The sequence below is a fragment of the Oncorhynchus tshawytscha genome, linkage group LG26 (assembly GCF_018296145.1).
Source record: "Oncorhynchus tshawytscha isolate Ot180627B linkage group LG26, Otsh_v2.0, whole genome shotgun sequence".
NCBI lineage: Eukaryota > Metazoa > Chordata > Actinopteri > Salmoniformes > Salmonidae > Oncorhynchus > Oncorhynchus tshawytscha.
This window is the reverse complement of record NC_056454.1, coordinates 716,692-734,590: the sequence shown is the minus strand read 5'-3', so window position 1 is coordinate 734,590 and position 17,899 is coordinate 716,692. Positions and strand designations below refer to the sequence as shown.

Sequence of the window (17,899 nt, the reverse complement as noted above, 5' to 3'; positions counted from 1 at the left end):
TGATAGGAAAGCATCCAACAGGAAAGTGTGAGAATTGCCAGGAAACAGAGACTGTGGAGCATGTATTGATACAGTGTGGGCAGTATCAGAGGAAAGAGAGAGGCTGAGATCTAGTATGAGGGAGAAGGTGAAGCAGGAAATTAGGTCAAAGAGAATATTAAGTAGAACATCATTAGATATAGTCTGAAATATGTTTTTTTTTAAAGAGCAACGGGGCTGGCAGGTAGGATTTAGTTCCTCCTCTTCTCTGGCCCACACTCCAGTAGAGTAGGTGGCGGTAAAGCACCATTACCGTCGGATGCCAACAGCGAATAAATACCACCGAAGAAGAGGAAAGGCGCACCTTCTGTTTTGCCGAAAAATAAGTTGGAGCTGTTTCACTTTACTGAAGATTTTAGCTAGCTTACTATAATATCATTCGAAATGGACGGCCAGCGCTGGTTGCCACTGGAAGCCAACCCAGATGTTAGTATACATACTTTGTATTTATCCAATTTTGCTAAACATGTCATCACAACTAGCTAGCTGCCTCATTCATTCAATCTCACATGAGTTGGCTAGCTAGCTAATTTATTCTAGCTAGTCATTGCTGGCTGGTTTGTCAAAGCTAACGGCCTACTTTTTGTTCTTTCTTTTAGGTGATGAACCAAGTGAGTAAGTCGTATCATCTTGCTAAACCCATCATGGAGGTGTCAAGTGTTGCTGTTAAGGATATCGGAATCTCACTCCATGCTAAATAATAGCTAGATGGCTAACAACACAGTATCCAGCTTGGAGGATATTTAATAGCTAGCTAACTGGCTTGTTATCCTTGTTATCAAAAGCGGAGGTGCTGTTCAGCTTAACTATCGACCCTCTAAAAATAGCATATCCAACACGTTATACTTGTATCAGCTGATATTTAACCCCTAATAATAGCTAAATAGACAGCATTGACATTCATATCAGAGACAGTTGCTCTTTGTTTTACAGAAACAGGATTTTGATGGTGAATATGTAACTAGCTAACTAGCAAGTTCTTGGAGCCAATAATCACTGCAGTAAACATGCACATGATGCTCCATATAGAAAGAGAACAGAAGTCGATTTGAATCCAAAGTTTGTCGAATCAAATGTGATTATTTTATCCGATTTAAATGACCAATGCCTAGGCTTCTGGTATTTGAATAAACCCTCCTCGCAGCTGCCCATGTCCCTTAAAGTTGATGATGTGGTTGCTACTGACAAGAAGCACATGGCTGAGCTCTTTAATCACCACTTCAATTAGTCAGGATTCCTAGACTCAGCCATTGCCCGTTCAACATTTCCTCATCTCCCACCCCTTCTAATGTGACTGTCCCAGATGCTTCTCCCTCTTTCCCCCCTGCCCTGCCACAAAGTTTCTCCCTGCAGGCAGTCACTGAGTTCTAAAGGAGGAGCTCCTTAAACTTGACCCCAAAAACCAGGTTTAGATCCTTCAAGGTTGCAGCCCCTATCATCACCAAGCTTATCTCTGACCTTTTAACCTCTCCTCTCTGGGGAGGTTCCCATTGCTTGGAAGGCAGCCACAGTGTTATAGACCAATTTCTATTTTCCCCTGTTTATCAAAACTGTTGGAAAAACATGTCAATAATCAACTGACTTTCTTAATGTCTATAGTATTCTCTCTGGTATGCAATCTGGTTTCCACTCAGGTTATGACTATGTCACTGGAACCTTAAACCTAAATGATGCTACCATTGCCCTTCATTCTAAGCAATGTTGTGCTGCTATTTTTATTGACTTGGCCAAAGCTTTTGATACGGTAGACCATTCTGTTCTTGTTGGCCGGCTGAGGAGTATTGGTGTCTGAGGGGTCTTTGGCCTGGTTTGCTAACTACCTCTCAAAGAGTGCAGTGTATAAAGTCAAAACACCTGCTGTCTCAGCCACTGCCTGTCACCAAGGGAGCACCCCAAGGCTAGGAAGCTCTCTCATCCATTTATATGCAGATGATATACTCAGCTGGCCCCTCCCTGGATGTTGTGTTAAACGCTCTACAACAAAGCTTTCTTAGTGTCCAACAAGCTTTCTCTGCCCTTAACCTTGTCCTGAACACCTCCAAAACAAAGGTCATGTGGTTTGGTAAGAAGAACGCCCCTCTCCCCACAGGTGTGATTACTACCTCTGAGGGTTTAGAGCTTGAGGTAGTCACCTCATACAAGTACTTGGGAGTATGGCTAGACGGTACACAGTCCTTCTCTCAGCACATATCAAAGCTGCAGGCTAAAGTTAAATCTAGACTTGGTTTCCTCTATTGTAAATAGCTCCTCTTTCACCCCAGCTGCCAAACTAACCCTGATTCAGATGACCATCCCACCCATGCTAGATTAGAGACTTAATTTATAAATTGGCTGGTAAGGATGCTCTCGAGCGACTAGATGTTCTTTACCATTTGGCCATCAGATTTGCCACCAATGCACCTTATAGGACACATCACTGCACTCTTCTGTAAACTGGTCATCTCTGAATACCTGTCACGAGACCCACCGGTTGATGCTTATTTATAAAACCCTCTTAGGCCTCACTCCCCTCTATCTGAGACATCTACTGCAGCCCTCATCCTCCACATACAACACCTGTTCTGCCAGTCACATTCTGTTAAAGGTTCCCAAAACACATCCCTGGGTCGCTCGTCTTCTCAGTTTTCTGCAGCTAGCCCCTGGAACGAGCTTCAAACTGGACAGTTTTATCTCAATCTCTTCATTCAAAGACTCAACCATGGACAATACTGACAATTGTGGCTGCTTTGCTTGATGTATTGTTGTCTCTACCTTCTTGCCCTTTGTGCTGCTGTCTGTGGCCAGTAATGTTTGTAGTCTGTTTTATTCTGCTGCCATGTTGTGTTGCTACCATGCTGTGTTGTCGTAGGTCTCTCTTTATGTAGTGTTGTCGTGATGTGTTTTGTCCTATATTTTTATTTAATTTATTTTTATTTAATTTTTATCCCAGCCCCCATCCCTGCAGGAGGCCTTTTGGTAGGCCGTCATTGTAAATAAGAATTTGTTCTTAACTGACATGCCTAGTTAAATAGTAAATACATTTGGTGTGCTTTGCTGAAAGGATAGTGTGGCAGCTACAATAATGATTTTTATTTATTATTTAACCTTTATTTAACTAGGCAAGTCAGTTAAGAACAAATTCTTATTTAGAACGAAGGCCTACCACGGCAAAACCCTAACCCCGTCGACGCTGGGCTTATTGTGCTCCACCCTATAGGACTCCCAATCATGGCCGGTTGTGATACTGCCAGGAATCGAACCAGGGTCTGTAGTGATGCCTCTAGCACTGAGATGCAGTGCCTTAGACCGCTGTTCCAGTCGGGAGCCCTGACCTGCTGATTTACTCATGTTCATATCCTAATTTATATTTTATCAAGTTAAAACACTCCCTAGCTTTGCCCTGTCCATTGCTTTCCTATTTTCATGCATGATGATTTAACTCCAATATTCTTCCCCAAGTTTCTGCGACAGTTGGGTTTGCTGCCGACCTGGCAGTTTGGCGACGTGTATGGGATGGACCCAGAGCTTTTGAGCATGGTGCCCAGGCCTGTGTGTGCTGTCCTGCTGCTTTTCCCTGTCACAGAGAAGGTAGGGCTGCTCCAGCTTCTCCAACCTAATGTGTGTTTGTTTGACTTAGGCTATTTAGTTAAAAGGAGTCACAGCTGGTGCCGTCTTCTATGCTATGCCAAAAAATACTCTATTGTCTTGATTGGTCAACCTGTGTTTTCAGCAATTGTGAAATGTTCTTTTACACTTAAATTAATTGACAGTCAAATATAGACAGTCAAATATACGGGTAACTGCATGTAGAGTTGTGGTTTTTGCCGGTGTTCACCACAGGTGCATTCTGCAATAATTTTGTATTTTATAAATGTATTTATTAACATTCTAGAATTTAAAATATACATTTAGCCCCAGTAACTACAGTAGAATATAATGGAATATCATCGATAGAACACATAAGTTAGGAAAACAACATGACACACTTTCCCCCTCCCATTTTGCAGTATGAGTCTTTCAGGCTAGAGGAGGAGGCCAAGATCAAGGCCCAGGGCCAGGATGTCTCCCCAGATGTCTACTTCATGAAGCAGACAATCGGCAACGCCTGTGGAACAATAGGCTTAATTCACGCTGTAGCCAACAACCAGGAACATCTGGAATTTGGTATGTGGCTGTCACACCCTGGATGAAGTTTCTCCTACGTACAGATCTAGGATCAGCTTTCCTCCCCCAATCCCAATGAAAAACCCTACATCACCAATCACAGGGCGGTGACTGTCTTTATTGAGATGGCGAGGGAGAAAAGGGCATGCTCACAGTTTGACAATGTCAAATTACTGTAGTCCATGATGGCTTTGATGAATTGAAAAAATGAGGTTGTGAAAAATGTAATTGTTTTCGTTCAGGAAAAGTATTTCACTAATTTAATCGTAGAAATTATTTCTTGTAGTGGCAAGATTAATTTAGTCAATAAATGATTTGCTATCCCTTTTCCTTTCTTTGCCACCAAATGTTTGCATATAGGCTACTGGTAATGTTACCAGAGCCATGTTCAGTTGCAAAGCATTCTCGAACATTGCAGATAGAAAATCCATGAATAGAGCCGGCGTTATTCCTCATTCAACACGTCCTGCTGAATGCGCCCCAGGTTGTTAGTTATAGCTAGCTAATGAGGTAACATGACTGAACAAGGTGTAGCCTAATCAAATGGTTAACGGTCTGATCCACAAGTAGCCTAGTTTTAGAACGGCCCGCGTTATGCTTTATGAATGCAACATTCGGCCCGCCAATGTGCGACAGAAGAGAAAAAAGCATAGCTCAGGTGTTATGGATTATATCTTTTGAACAATAAGAGCTAGAATCAAGGTCAGAAATGTTTTTTTCTCTGAGGAAAAGGGGAGACTTGGCTACGTTGGTTACACAACCTGGCTATGCAGTGGGGACAGTTGAGCGAGACTACAAGTTCAAAGACGGCCTACTTTTCTATACTAAAGGGGAGAAAAACATAGACTGTTGTTTTTTACGATTGAACTCAATGCTGCTTTTGTCTTTAATTTCGTAAGGTTGCTTGTTTTTTAACCAGGCAAAGGGTATAGAAGGCTGGTGGTGACTGGTTAGCTACCGGGAAGCAAGAGAGTTGCCTGTGCCGTGTGTATAATCTGAGCCTGAGCGGTGCCTGTCTGCCCACACACATTGCTTGCTCACCAGTTGATGTAGTCTTTGTGTGGCGCGTCCTTCCTACTGCTGAACAGAACTGCTGCCAATATGAATTGTGCTTGTCAATGAAAAGCTCTTAATCTCTCCCGAAACTCTTGTCCTGTCAAGTTAGTCAGATTTTAGTCACAGAGATAATTTTGTCTCTTCTCATTTTAGTCAACTGAAATGAAAATTCATTTTCTTTTGGTTAGTTTTTTTCTGGGTCTATTTAGTCAGTTATTAGTCTCGTCAATTGCCACTGAAAAGTAAGTGTTTGGCGAATATTTTAGTCACTTTCTGTTGACGAAATGAACACTGCTCAGTGATATAACTTTCTGTATGTTTCATGCTTATGTCTACTCGTCCTCCCAGAGACTGACTCTCCACTGAAGATGTTCCTGGTTCAGTCCACTAAACTGAGCCCAGAGAACAAGGCCACCTTCCTGGAGAAAGATGAGGTATTTCCATCAATCTTCACCATACAAAGATGATCATTTATCAGATTAGCACTAGTGGGTCAAGACTATTGTTTAGAAACATTTTAGTGCTTAGCAGTTACCAGGGTGTGCCTATAATAAGTGGTGGCCACGATGACAATGTACTGAGTGGATGGTGTCATTCTAGCCATGGGGAAATTATGTGATTGAAATTGAAGTGGATGATTTCTTCCTTTACAGAGCATCCGTGTTACACATGAATCTAGTGCACAGGAAGGACAGACCGAGGTGAGTATTCATTTGAAGAGTTTTCTTTTCTAAAACAACTTAATTTGAGTTAATTTTGAACATGGTCAAAGGCAGTCAATAAGTAACTACAGGGACAACTTTTTGAAAGAGTGAAATGGGGAGCTACTACTTAAACTTGTCCTTTGTAAACTCTTGTTTTTGTTTTCTATTTTCCCATACTGAACATGACCCAGTTGTGCTTTTATTTTTGTTTTATAGGCACCAAGCTTGGATGAAAAAGTGGACTTGCATTTCATTGCCTTTGTGAATGTTGGGGGACATTTATATGAACTGGGTAAGTGAAACACCCATTTCCACTTGAAATGTTTTGTTGTAGACCTCTCAATAGTAGGAATAAGATGCACAGAAATGGGTTTGGTAACACTTTTTATGAATAACCTCTTCAAAATGCCTTGTAAGCCCATTATATAATGCGTTTGTAGCGGACGTGAGGGTTAATTTCCCCAAGGGATCATTTTCTTTTGGTCTAATGGTCAAGACATTGGTTTCTCCTGTGGGAAACCAGGGTTCAGATCCCGCCTGTGATAATGGCGCCCAACGTGGGGTGGCGTCTGGTGAAGAGGCTCCTGGTCTTGTGATGAGGTAGCCCAGCCTGTCTCTTCAAAATCAGTCAGCCTCAGCCCAAGGGGGAATTTCCTTCAGATCCCGTCCGTGACATGTTCATGAGCCCCATAAGTTATTAAAAACATGCTTATAATGCATTATTAAGAGGGTATTCTTAGGAAGGGTTACCATGAGTTTTCAATGCATGTGATCCACATTACAATGGGATTGTTTTGAGACTTGCTCAGTCATTGCAGTGTGATATTGATAATGTGCAGTAGCATTTGTTTCTCATCTTGTGTTTTCTCTCAAGATGGCCGCAAGCCTTTCCCCATTGCCCATGGGAAAACATCAGAAGTCCGCTTTCTTGAGGTAAACGACTAATCAATGCATCTCATTGTAAAGACTCGACGCAATGATGGTTTGGTAGAGGCAACCACGGCCTTGGTTGAATAAGTGGCGACTATTCAGAAAGAGTTTCCGTGTTGATTACTGATATTTCCATATTCAGTAGGTGTACCTTACCTGCATTGTTATAATCATGGGTGGAATTGGAAAGGGAAATCACTCTGGGAACTTACTTACCTAAATCCACAAGTGCACCACTGTATCCGCTCTGCAGCCCTCTGGGAATCGCCAGGAATTCAGATCCAAACACATCTTTACATTTTGAAGTTACTTTCACTTTGGGAACTCCGTTCCCATAATAGAACTGGGTGTAGTGTGGATATTGAGAACAGTCTAAAGCAGAAGCATAACATGTCATTACACTTCAAAGTCAGAGTGGACGGCAAGTAGGCCTACAGTAGGAATATCAATGACAATAGTCAACTCACTTCGATTGCGGCATTTGGAGTTGCATTGAAAAGAGATTTGCTGTGACTTTGTTTGGCAGTGTAAACATTAACAAAGGTCTGGGGCTTGTTCAGAAGGTTAATAGATTATTTTCAGATTTAAAGCCTTGGATTTTATAACATTTTTATATCTTTTGATTTACTTCTAGTATATTTTATCACCACACTTCGGGAATATTCATCGAATTTGCTGAAGGCAGCTGTCCTGCATGTTGACTTTCATACGCTTCAAGTGACATTGCTATGGAATTGCAAAACTCTTCCATTTCGCTTAACAAAAATCAAGCCATGAAGTGAGTTGTGCAAAATTGATTGTCGTTAAGGAGGAAGAATGTGCCCAGGTTGTTGTCTTGTTGATGTGCAATCAAAATGTTGAGCTGAAGGATGGGATCATCGCAATTCAAACTGAGATGGCACAACTAGAGGTCGACCGATTATGATTTTTCAACGCTGGTACCGATTATTGGAGGACCAAAAAAGCCGATACCGATTAATCGGCCGATTTTATTTATTTGTAATAATGACAATTACAACAATACTGAATGAACACTTATTTTAACTTAATATAATACATCAATAAAAATGCATTTAACCTCAAATAAATAATGAAACATGTTCAATTTGGTTTAAATGATGCAAAAACTAAGTCTTGGAGAAGAAGGTAAAAGTGCAATATGTGCCATGTAAGAAAGCTAACGTTTAAGTTCCTTGCTGAGAACATGAAAACAGGTGGTTCCTTTTAACATGAGTCTTCAATATTCCCAGGTAAGAAGTTTTAGGTTGTAGTTATTATAGGACTATTTCTCTCTATACCATTTGTATTTCATTAACCTTTGACTATTGGATGTTCTTATAGGCACTTTAGTATTGCCAGTGTAACAGTATAGCTTCCGTCCCTCTCCCCGCTCCTACCTGGGTTCGAACCAGGAACACAGCAACAAAGCCTTTCTCAAAGCAGCGTTGCCCATCGCTCCACAAAAGCCGCGGCCCATGCAGAGCAAGGGGAACAACCACTCCAAGTCTCAGAGCGAGTGACGTTTCAAACGCTATTAGTGCGCACTCCGCTAGCTAGCTAGCCATTTCACATCGGTTACACCAGCCTAATCTCGGGAGTTGATAGCCTTGAAGTCATAAACAGCTGCTGGCAAAACGCACTAAAGTGCTGTTTGAATGAATGCTTACGGGCCTGCTGCTGCCTACCATCGCTCAGTCAGACTGCTCTATCAAATCATAGATTTAATTAGAACATAATAACACACAGAAATACGAGCCGTAGGTCATTAATATGGTCGAATCCGGAAACTATCATCTCGAAAACCAAATGTTTATTCTTTCAGTGAAATAAGGAACCGTTCCGTATTTTATCTAACGGGTGGCATCCATAAATCTAAATATTCCTGTTACATTGCACAACCTTCAATGTTATGTCATAATTACGTAAAATTCTGGCAAATTAGGCTGCCCAAACTGTTGCATATACACTGACTCTGCGTGCAATAAACGCAAGAGAAGGGACACAATTTCACCTGGTTAATATTGCCTGCTAACCTGGATTTCTTTTAGCTAAATATGCAGGTTTAAAAATATATACTTCTGTGTATTGATTTTAAGAAAGGCATTGATGTTTATGGTTAGGTGCACATTGGAGCAACGATACGCACCGCATTGATTATATTTAATGCAGGACACGCTAGATAAACTATCATCAACCATGTGTAGTTAATTAGTGATTGATTGTTTTTTATAAGATAAGTTTAATGCTAGTTAACAACTTACCTTGGCTTACTGCATTCGCGTAACAGGCAATTCTCCTCATGGAGTGCAATGAGAGGCAGGTTTTTAGAGCATTGGACTAGTTAACTGTAAGGTTGCAAGATTGAATCACCCGAGCTGACAAGGTAAAAATCTGTCGGTCTGCACCTGAACGAGGCAGTTAACCCACCGTTCCTAGGCCGTCATTGAAAATAAGAATGTGTTCTTAACTGACTTGCCTAGTTAAATAAAGGTGTAAAAAGTTTAAACAAATCGGGCAAATCGGTGTCCAAAAATACCGATTTCCGATTGTTATGAAAACTTGAAATCGGCCCTAATTAATCGGCCATTCCGATTAATCAGTCGACCTCTAAGCACAACTGAAAAGTAGACAAAATTTTCGCAGAGAGGATGCCGCCTACAAAAATACGCTCCCTTGCGTTGGGTCTGCCAATGAGACTAGGTTATTGAGGTTGATTTCCCAAACTTATAGTAACACAACAGCGTTTCAACCACCTCTACCCCGACGCCATCTACCCAGTGCGTGACCGCCGCCGGTTAAGGTAAAAGCCAAGGTACAGGTAGAAGAACGAGCTGTTCCTGAGCAATACATTTCAGCCACATACAGAGCTGGAATCTCCACTCCCACAGCAGGATTCGCAAGAAGGTGTCTTGTGCGCAGGCAGCGATCCCAGCATACCAGGGACGTGTGAGTAATGAGCGATCCACGGCTCCCAGTCTGAGATGAGTTCAAGGCACCCCTCAACTCCAAATTCCAGCAATGTTCGAAACGGGGGAGCAGCAGGAGCTTCGTCTGCGCCAGTTTGGCAGAATCGTCCTCCATCTAGCATCATTGCTGGGATCTCCATGGTTCATCATGTTGTCCTCCCAGATGCAAGGACACTTTGTTATCCGGATGTATTAACTGTTCCCAACCAACTCCCGGACGCAAAACCTGTTGTGGTTCATATCAGGAAAGCACAAATCCAATGTCAAATGAGAACCATACAGGATTTGGGGAAATGACCCATAATCTCCGGTCCCTCTGCATCTGAACAGTGAGAAAGGAAGCTGTATGTCTCGATCTATTGACATTCCATTTGTGGATGACTGGGACCTCTTTTTGGAATAGACCAGAGCTTTTCAGTTATGATGGGATTCATCCTAATGAAAAATTATCCAGACTGCTGTCCACCAAATTGTTATTTATCCTTTTATTTAACGAGGCAAGTCATTTAAGAACAAATTCTTATTTTACAATGAGGTTCCAGTTTAACAACGTTTACTTCACCGTATCTCCAAGGTACATACAGTAGTTGCCATTACACGCAGACCCAGTCCTACAGAGAGAGAAACCTCTGAGCAGGCGCACAGATAAGAGTGAGAGCACCGTAATAACAGACATATTTTTATTTGACCTTTATTTAACTAGGCAAGTCAGTTAAGAACAAATTCTTATTTTCAATGACTGCCTAGGAACAGTGCCTGTTCAGGGGCAGAACGACAGATTTGTACCTTGTCAGCTCGGGGGTTTGAATTTGCAACCTTCCGGTTACTCGTCCAACGCTCTAACCACTAGGCTACCCTGCCGTATAGGTAGGGAGTATAGGGATACTTCAAACATGAACAATTCCCCACATTTCTTTAAAGACAAAACATCAACAAATAATAAGTCCAAGGATTATTCAAGTCCCCCATTATAAATGGGTCATGTTTCACTGTTATTTATTTTTTATTATTCAAGCTGCCACTTTCCATTACTGAGTGCCTTTAGGAGCATGAGCGGATGCTCCTTTTTTAGTCAGTCAGCAAGCTGTTCCTTTGAATCCGCTGGATTCTCTGAGCCTGAATAAATTGACGCTGCTAATCTCAAGACCAAGTCATGTCTCTGTGACAACTTGGTTTACTTCACAGCATCAACTAGGGAGTAGTTGTCAGTGACACACTACAGGTAGAATGTGCTGTTTTGCTTCACCAGTGTTAAGCTCTGAGAACAGTTGCCAGAAAGATGTCATTATCAATTCCATCTGCAAGAGCAAGGGTTTCTCCAGCAAGTGTGTTCCGCACAATCCTTCTGATCCTTTTTGATTGCAAACAGAGATTGGTGAGAATCTTCCTTCCTAATCCATTAACACGATTACATGTCCACCTTGTGTACCTCAATCTGTAAGGTTTACTAGGGAAGCATCACTGAGACAACTAGTTTCAGAGAGCCCCCTTTTCCCACATGCTGAAACTTGTCGTCTGTTCTGATTTCAGTTTACGAACAACTTTGTGTGCCTCATGCATGGTTTATACAGTAGTTCCTTTAGTGTTGGATGCCAATTTGCAGCCATCAGACATTACATCAGGTCTACTCTGTGCTATCTTTTACAGCCTTACATGCTGACCAGACCGGACACGTCGCGTGCGCGAGCGTCGCAAAATAAATTTAGAAATCCATGTTATTCAATTATTGCACCCACACTGCTCGCACGTACCATCGAGCGTCTGCGATGCCAAGGGCTAAAATAGAAGTCATTCCTATTTCTGATGCAGATCGTGCTGCAAGTCCTGCCTCTCCCATCTCCTCATTGGTTTATAGAAGCAGGTACCCATTGCTTATACCACACCACTCCTCATTGGTTATACCCACGTGGGTGATTGAAAGACGACATGTTTTGCCGGTCGTCGTGGTAATACTATGAAAGTGTAGATGCCGATCACCATGTAAGTTCAAAGATGAAAAAGCCTGGAAGGAGGAAAGATGACTAGAAATGATTTGGTTGTTCGTTTTATATGTGGATTAATTGTCGGAGTAGATGACCTTGTGCATTTCAGGTAAAATAACAACTCAATGTTTATATCCCAGGACAAATTAGCTAGCAACAGCAAGCTAGCTAAATAGGACAAGCTAGCAAGTGCAAGCTAACTAGCTAAATTGCCATACATGTTTAATGCTTTTCGATCTGTCCCCAAATTAATGTCATTGGTTCAAAGTTTGTTTTGATATTTTATCCTGCGTGTCGTGATCGCGTTTGGTGTAGGGGGACAGATCCTGTAGAGGTTAAAACAACTGTCAGGGTAGAGCACATCACTTCTAAAGTTAGATCATATGAATTAACACATACTGTGCTGACTGAACACAAAACTAAATTAATCTATTTTCGAACATTGTTATATAGGCTACATATGATAATACGATTATTACACCTACATATTAACAAACACACTAAACATGATCATCAAAATGTAGTGTGCTAAAAGCACAGCACTTACTCATTCATTAATTAATGGCTGTGCGAAGTTGCTGTATATTGGCGGGAACTGGAACACACTGTCGTACACCTCGATCCAGAGCATCCCAAACATGCTCAATGGGTGACATGTCTGGTCAGTGTGCAGGCCATGGAAGACCTGGGACATTTTCAGCTTCCAGGAATTGTGTACTAATGGGGCTGTGGGTTATCGTGCTGAAACATGAGGTGATGGCGGCGGATGAATGGCACGATAATGGGCCTCAGGATCTCGTTACAGTATCTCTGTGCATTCAAATTGCCATTGATAAAATGCAATTGTGTTCGTTGTCTATAGCTTACGCCTGCCCATACCATAACCACACCACCACCATGGGGCACTCTGTTCACCATGTTGACATCAGCAAACTGCTCGCCCACACAACGACCATCTGCCCGGTATAGTTGAAACCGGGTTTAATCTGTGAAGAGCACATGTCAACATGTTTGAGGTGTTGGCAGCTCCTTAAGCTATTCTCGTTGAGCAGTGGCGATTTATAATCTTTATCCATCGCAGTTGTAATCAACTGGGAAACCAAAATGTTCCCAAACTGCAGATTTAAACAATGATGGAGAATCTTCCTGGTTAATCAACCCTACCACTCACCATCGTACAGAATTAGTTCCCGGCTGCGACTCACAAAAGGACAGTTGGACAATTAAGATTATAATTTTGATGACTATGCGTATAAACTCGTTGTTTTTTAACAGAATAGCTTGAAAAAAATAAATGGTAATGAGCTCATATTTACTCGAGGCATACATGACAGCGTAGGAATAGCCTATAGTGTTTTTCATTTATTGTTGTATCTTTTTATGTATTCATTCAGTTTCACAGTACGGACCAAACAGAGGTGCCTGTACTCAACACCCCTAGTTTGCGCTAATAATTAGGACCCTGGTTATAATCGTATAATGTATCAAGGTCTATTTGTTTTGTCTGTGTTGCAGGATGCAACAGAGGTGTGTAAGACATTCATGGCTCGGGACCCCCAGGAGCTTCGCTTCACAGTGGTGGCCCTGTCCAAGGCATGAACACGGCACTCGCCGAACAAGAGAAGAAAACACGACTGCCAATCATTCTCAAGTGCTGAATTTTGTTAGCTCATTAGCATTTTTACTGAATAGGTTAGCATGTGGTATGATGACAAAAGGTTAACTGTAAAAATATATATAATTAAAGTAAGCTAAGCTTGCGAGGAATCAGTAGCCTGACTATAAAAACGATTAGATTGTCCGATTAAAAGTTGTCATGCAACTGAAAGTTATTGAAGTGTGTGCGATCACTACTTCCCCATTGCCCCTTAGTACTTTGAATGATTTAGGCTGAAGTTGCTCCGAGACACTGTCCTTGGGTCAGTTTTGCAACCCAACTAATGGGTAAGGTGATCCTAAATCTGTACCTAGGGAAACCTTCACCCACCCCAGATCACTTACAACACTGCAGTATTACTGTAGTGGTAATTGAGCTTTCAGTTGGACTATTCTGACCCTGCACTAAAGTATACAGGCCATTAGGCACTGGACAATTGCTCTGATTTCCAAACTCGTGTAACCTTTCAAAGATGATACTGACAGCTGTGGTAAGGTGTATGCAAAAACTCAATTCTAACAGGATTTTTTTTTTTTGTATTCCTCTGCAGAAATTAGAAATACAGAAAAGCGTCCATTTCATTGGCTTGCAATGTATTGAACAACGTATTTAAAGACCCAATGCAGATGTTTTTTTTCTCTATTAAACCATTTCTCTAACAATTAAGTACCATACTTAATTTTCAATTAAAATTATAAAAAAGAAAACCGAAATTGCTTCTTAGCAATTAGGTCTGTTCAAAAAGCTCTTACACCTAACAGGGAATTATCATTTTCACAGTACTATTCCAACCTCATTGTGTGGAAATGTATATAAAACAGGAAAATCAGTTTTGACTGCAATGGGCCTTTTAAGTATGTTTTGATTGATTGACATGGGGAGTGGTAAAAAGACGTGATATAGCTACTACCACTGACATGGTGCCTACCTTTTGTAAAAACTGGCAAATTAAAATACCAAAATGGTTGAAATCTTACTTTGTGATTTCACTCACACACCCTATCTATCATGTAACCAAATGACTAAAAAGAGTACATATTTTACCTTGTTTTTCATAATACAAACAAGAAAATGACTACATACCTGTTTTTAATATAATGAAAACAACAAAACTCTTCTTAGTCACTTGGCTACATGCAATATAATATACATTTTCATAACTGCCTTGTTAGAATGTCACATTTTACTTATTTTTTGGGGGAGGGTTACAGGTACAATATTTAAATTCATATTTGATATTCTGTTATATTTGACACGTACCTGTGGGCTGCCACTCAGAAGAAAAAAGATCACAAAAGGTAAATGGCTACAAACTTTTGGTAATATTTTTAAGTTTAGGTAATAATTCTGTGTATACAGTGCACCCAGCCAACGTCACCAGCCCCACCCATCCCATTCCCCAACCCCACCCAGCCAACGTCACCAGCCCCACCCATCCCATTCCCCAACCCCACCCAGCCAACGTCTCCAACCCCACCCAGCCAATGTCTCCAACCCCACACAGCCAACGTCTCCAACCCCACCCATTCCCCAACCCCACCCAGCCAACGTCACCAGCCCCACCCATTCCCCAACCCCACCCAGCCAACGTCTCCAGCCCCACCCATCCCATTCCCCAACCCCACCCAGCCAACGTCTCCAGCCCCACCCATTCCCCAGCCAACGTCTCCAGCCCCACCCATCACATTCTCCCAGCCCCACCCATCCCCCAACCCCACCCAGCTAACGTCTCCATCCATCCAACCAACCAACCAACCATCGTCTGATTGAGAGATTCAAAGAGCTATTAAGTAACGTGGTAGATGCAAAGTGTTGCATATTTCCATTCATGAATTTTGAAATTAATTTTCTAACTTTGTCCCAAAAGTGTTTAACTGCAGGGTGTATGGAGCCAATTTGAGTTCTAAAGAATTAGCCGAAAAGGTATAAATGATTGTTTCATTTTATTTAACCTTTATTTAACTAGGCAAGTCAGTTTAAAAACAGGTTCTTATTTACAATGACCATAAGGCAAAAGGCCTCCTGCAGGGACGGGGGATAAAATTAAGACAAAACACACCACGACAAGAGAGACACCACAACACTAAATAAAGAGAGACTTAAGACGAACATAGCATGTTAGCAACACCACATGACATCAACATGGTAGCAGCACAAAACATGGTACAAACATTATTGGGCACAGAAAACAGCACGAAGGTAGGAAGGTAGAGACAACAATACATCACGCAAAGCAACCACAACTGTCAGAGTGTCCATGATTAAGTCTTTGAATGAAGAGATGGACATAAAACTGTCTAGTTTGAGTGTTTTTTGCAGCTCGTTCCAGTCGAAGTTACAGCGAATTGAAAAGAGGAGCAATCCAGGGGTGTGTGTGGTTTTGGGGACCTTTAACAAAATGTGACTGGCAGAACGGGTGGAGGATGAGGGCAGAGAGAACTGCTCCTGAAAGTAACTAACTTTAGCCTTTCGGATATCCTGAGTGCACTTATTTCTCATTTGCCTGAACAAGAACCAGTCAGCCTGAGTATGCGTGTGCCAAACCTTTTGCCAAATGAATTTCTTTAGGGGGTGTAACTGCCAGATCACGGTCGAACAAGGGGCTGAACCTGTTTTTAATTCTCATTGTTAACAATATCACTGAAAATATCAAGCATCTTTGACAGAGGGGATCTGATTTTATACCAATTTACAGAGGCCATGAAGAAAGGCTTGCTCATTAAAGTTTTTTTAGTCAGCGTCTATGACAAATCAGGACATTACAAACACAGGCTGTAAAACAGTGAATACTAAGGTCATTACAGAAACACCAGACTGACACATATCAGGATTATTTGTGAGGATAACATCAAGGAGTTTTATTACTGTAAGTGAAAGTGATTTTAAAAATATATAGATATTTAGATAAAACATTTAAAAAAAAAATTGTTATGAAACAATTAGAATTTAAACATGAAATGATTTTGAAAGCATTCAGTTGATATTTGCATCCAATCTTAAAGTTTATTTGGTCAAACAACATTTTCACTCAGTTCTTGTCCTTTCTCTTGTGATGACTCCCCCCATGTTCAAGTAATCTTTTATCTCCACTGAGTACTGACATGGAGGCGGGGTTAGCGGGAATGGGCGTGTCCATGGAGTCACAACCTTGGAGTGACAAGAAACAGTGAATCCAAAACCACCCCATCACCCCTACCGACTCACTCAGAAGGCACTCTGTGTCACATGTTGCTGACGATGTTGCTGGGCGGATTGCCCATCTGGCAATTCTCACAAATGCCATCTTTTATAAGGGTGGGCAGGTTGAAATTGACAAAAATATAAGTGCCTTCAGAAAGTAATTCTCACCCCTTGACTTTTTCCACATTTTGTTGTGTTACAGCCTGAATTTAAAATGGATAACATTGAGATGTTTTGTCACTGGCCTACACACAATACCCCAGAATTTCAAAGTGGAATTGATGTTTTTCAAAATGTTTACTAATGAATTAAAAATGAAAGGTGAAATGTCTTGAGTCAAAATCAAATCACATTTTATTGGTCACATACACATATTTAGCAGATGTTATTGCGGGTGTAGCGAAATGCTTGTGTTCCTAGCTCCAACAGTACAGTTAATATCTAACAATTCACAACCATGCACACAAATCTAAAAGTAAAAGAACGGAATTAAGAAATATATAAATATTAGGACGAGCAATGAGTGGCATTGACAAAAATACAGTAGAATACACTATGAAATGAGTAAAGCCCATATGCCACTGGTTGAGAGAAAATGTAATTGTTTTGTGGCAGAACTATATGAAGTTTAATGTGTTGTTGTCTTGGTCAGTTTAGCTCAGAAAATGCCACCTTCAATACATAGGCAGATGCAGATATAGCCCTCTGCAGGCCTGGACATTTTTTTCTCTTGCAAAAGTAGTGCACTGGGCTTTTACTATTCCTGTATTAGTGGAACAATACAGCAGTCTGTGGCACAGGGAGAAATGTTTTTATCCCAAATGTGCAGCACCGCCACCCACCAAATATCTTCCCACGGCTAAGCCAATCCCACTTTTTCATTGGCACATAGAGTATTTTATTTCTATAAGCCAACATGTAATTCATATGCAGTGTGTTGCAGTGAATGGAATGGGTGGAGTAAGGACTCACCAGTACACAGTATTAAACTTGTTGCCCACCACAATTAGACCAACGTTTTGTAGACTCTAGTGAGTTATTCCAATTACATAGGGTTTATATGTATTTTATCAAAAGTGTATTCATTTACATAAAGCCTACAACAATATAATTCAACATGTACGGACCAAATGAAAACCATTGTAGTGTACTAGTGTAGGTGAAAAAAAAAATCGATATTCCCAAAGTTTAGCATGTCTTTATAGTCTTATATATATTTTATAATCTAAAATCTGCGACAGT

At 41.1% G+C, this 17,899-nt stretch overlaps 1 protein-coding gene across 1 annotated transcript; it reads left to right on the top strand.

Annotated features, from left to right (window-relative positions):
• The first annotated feature begins 304 nt into the window (after nucleotides 1-304).
• Nucleotides 305-14,443, top strand: uchl3 (ubiquitin carboxyl-terminal esterase L3 (ubiquitin thiolesterase)). Its single transcript, XM_024388627.2, has 9 exons — nucleotides 305-465; nucleotides 639-650; nucleotides 3,478-3,606; nucleotides 4,026-4,182; nucleotides 5,587-5,672; nucleotides 5,892-5,939; nucleotides 6,159-6,234; nucleotides 6,817-6,875; nucleotides 13,336-14,443. The coding sequence occupies exons 1-9, from the start codon at nucleotides 424-426 to the stop codon at nucleotides 13,417-13,419; spliced, it is 693 nt and encodes a 230-aa protein (XP_024244395.1). The 5' UTR covers nucleotides 305-423; the 3' UTR covers nucleotides 13,420-14,443.
• Nucleotides 14,444-17,899: the final 3,456 nt, after the last annotated feature.

Bases quoted from the DNA above. Each gene is read 5' to 3' on its own strand.
- uchl3 (XM_024388627.2), top strand. From the start codon at position 424: ATGGACGGCCAGCGCTGGTTGCCACTGGAAGCCAACCCAGAT. The intron at 5,673-5,891 runs GTATTTCCATCA...CTTCCTTTACAG, and splicing joins CCTTCCTGGAGAAAGATGAG to AGCATCCGTGTTACACATGA. The intron at 5,940-6,158 runs GTGAGTATTCAT...TTTGTTTTATAG, and splicing joins CACAGGAAGGACAGACCGAG to GCACCAAGCTTGGATGAAAA.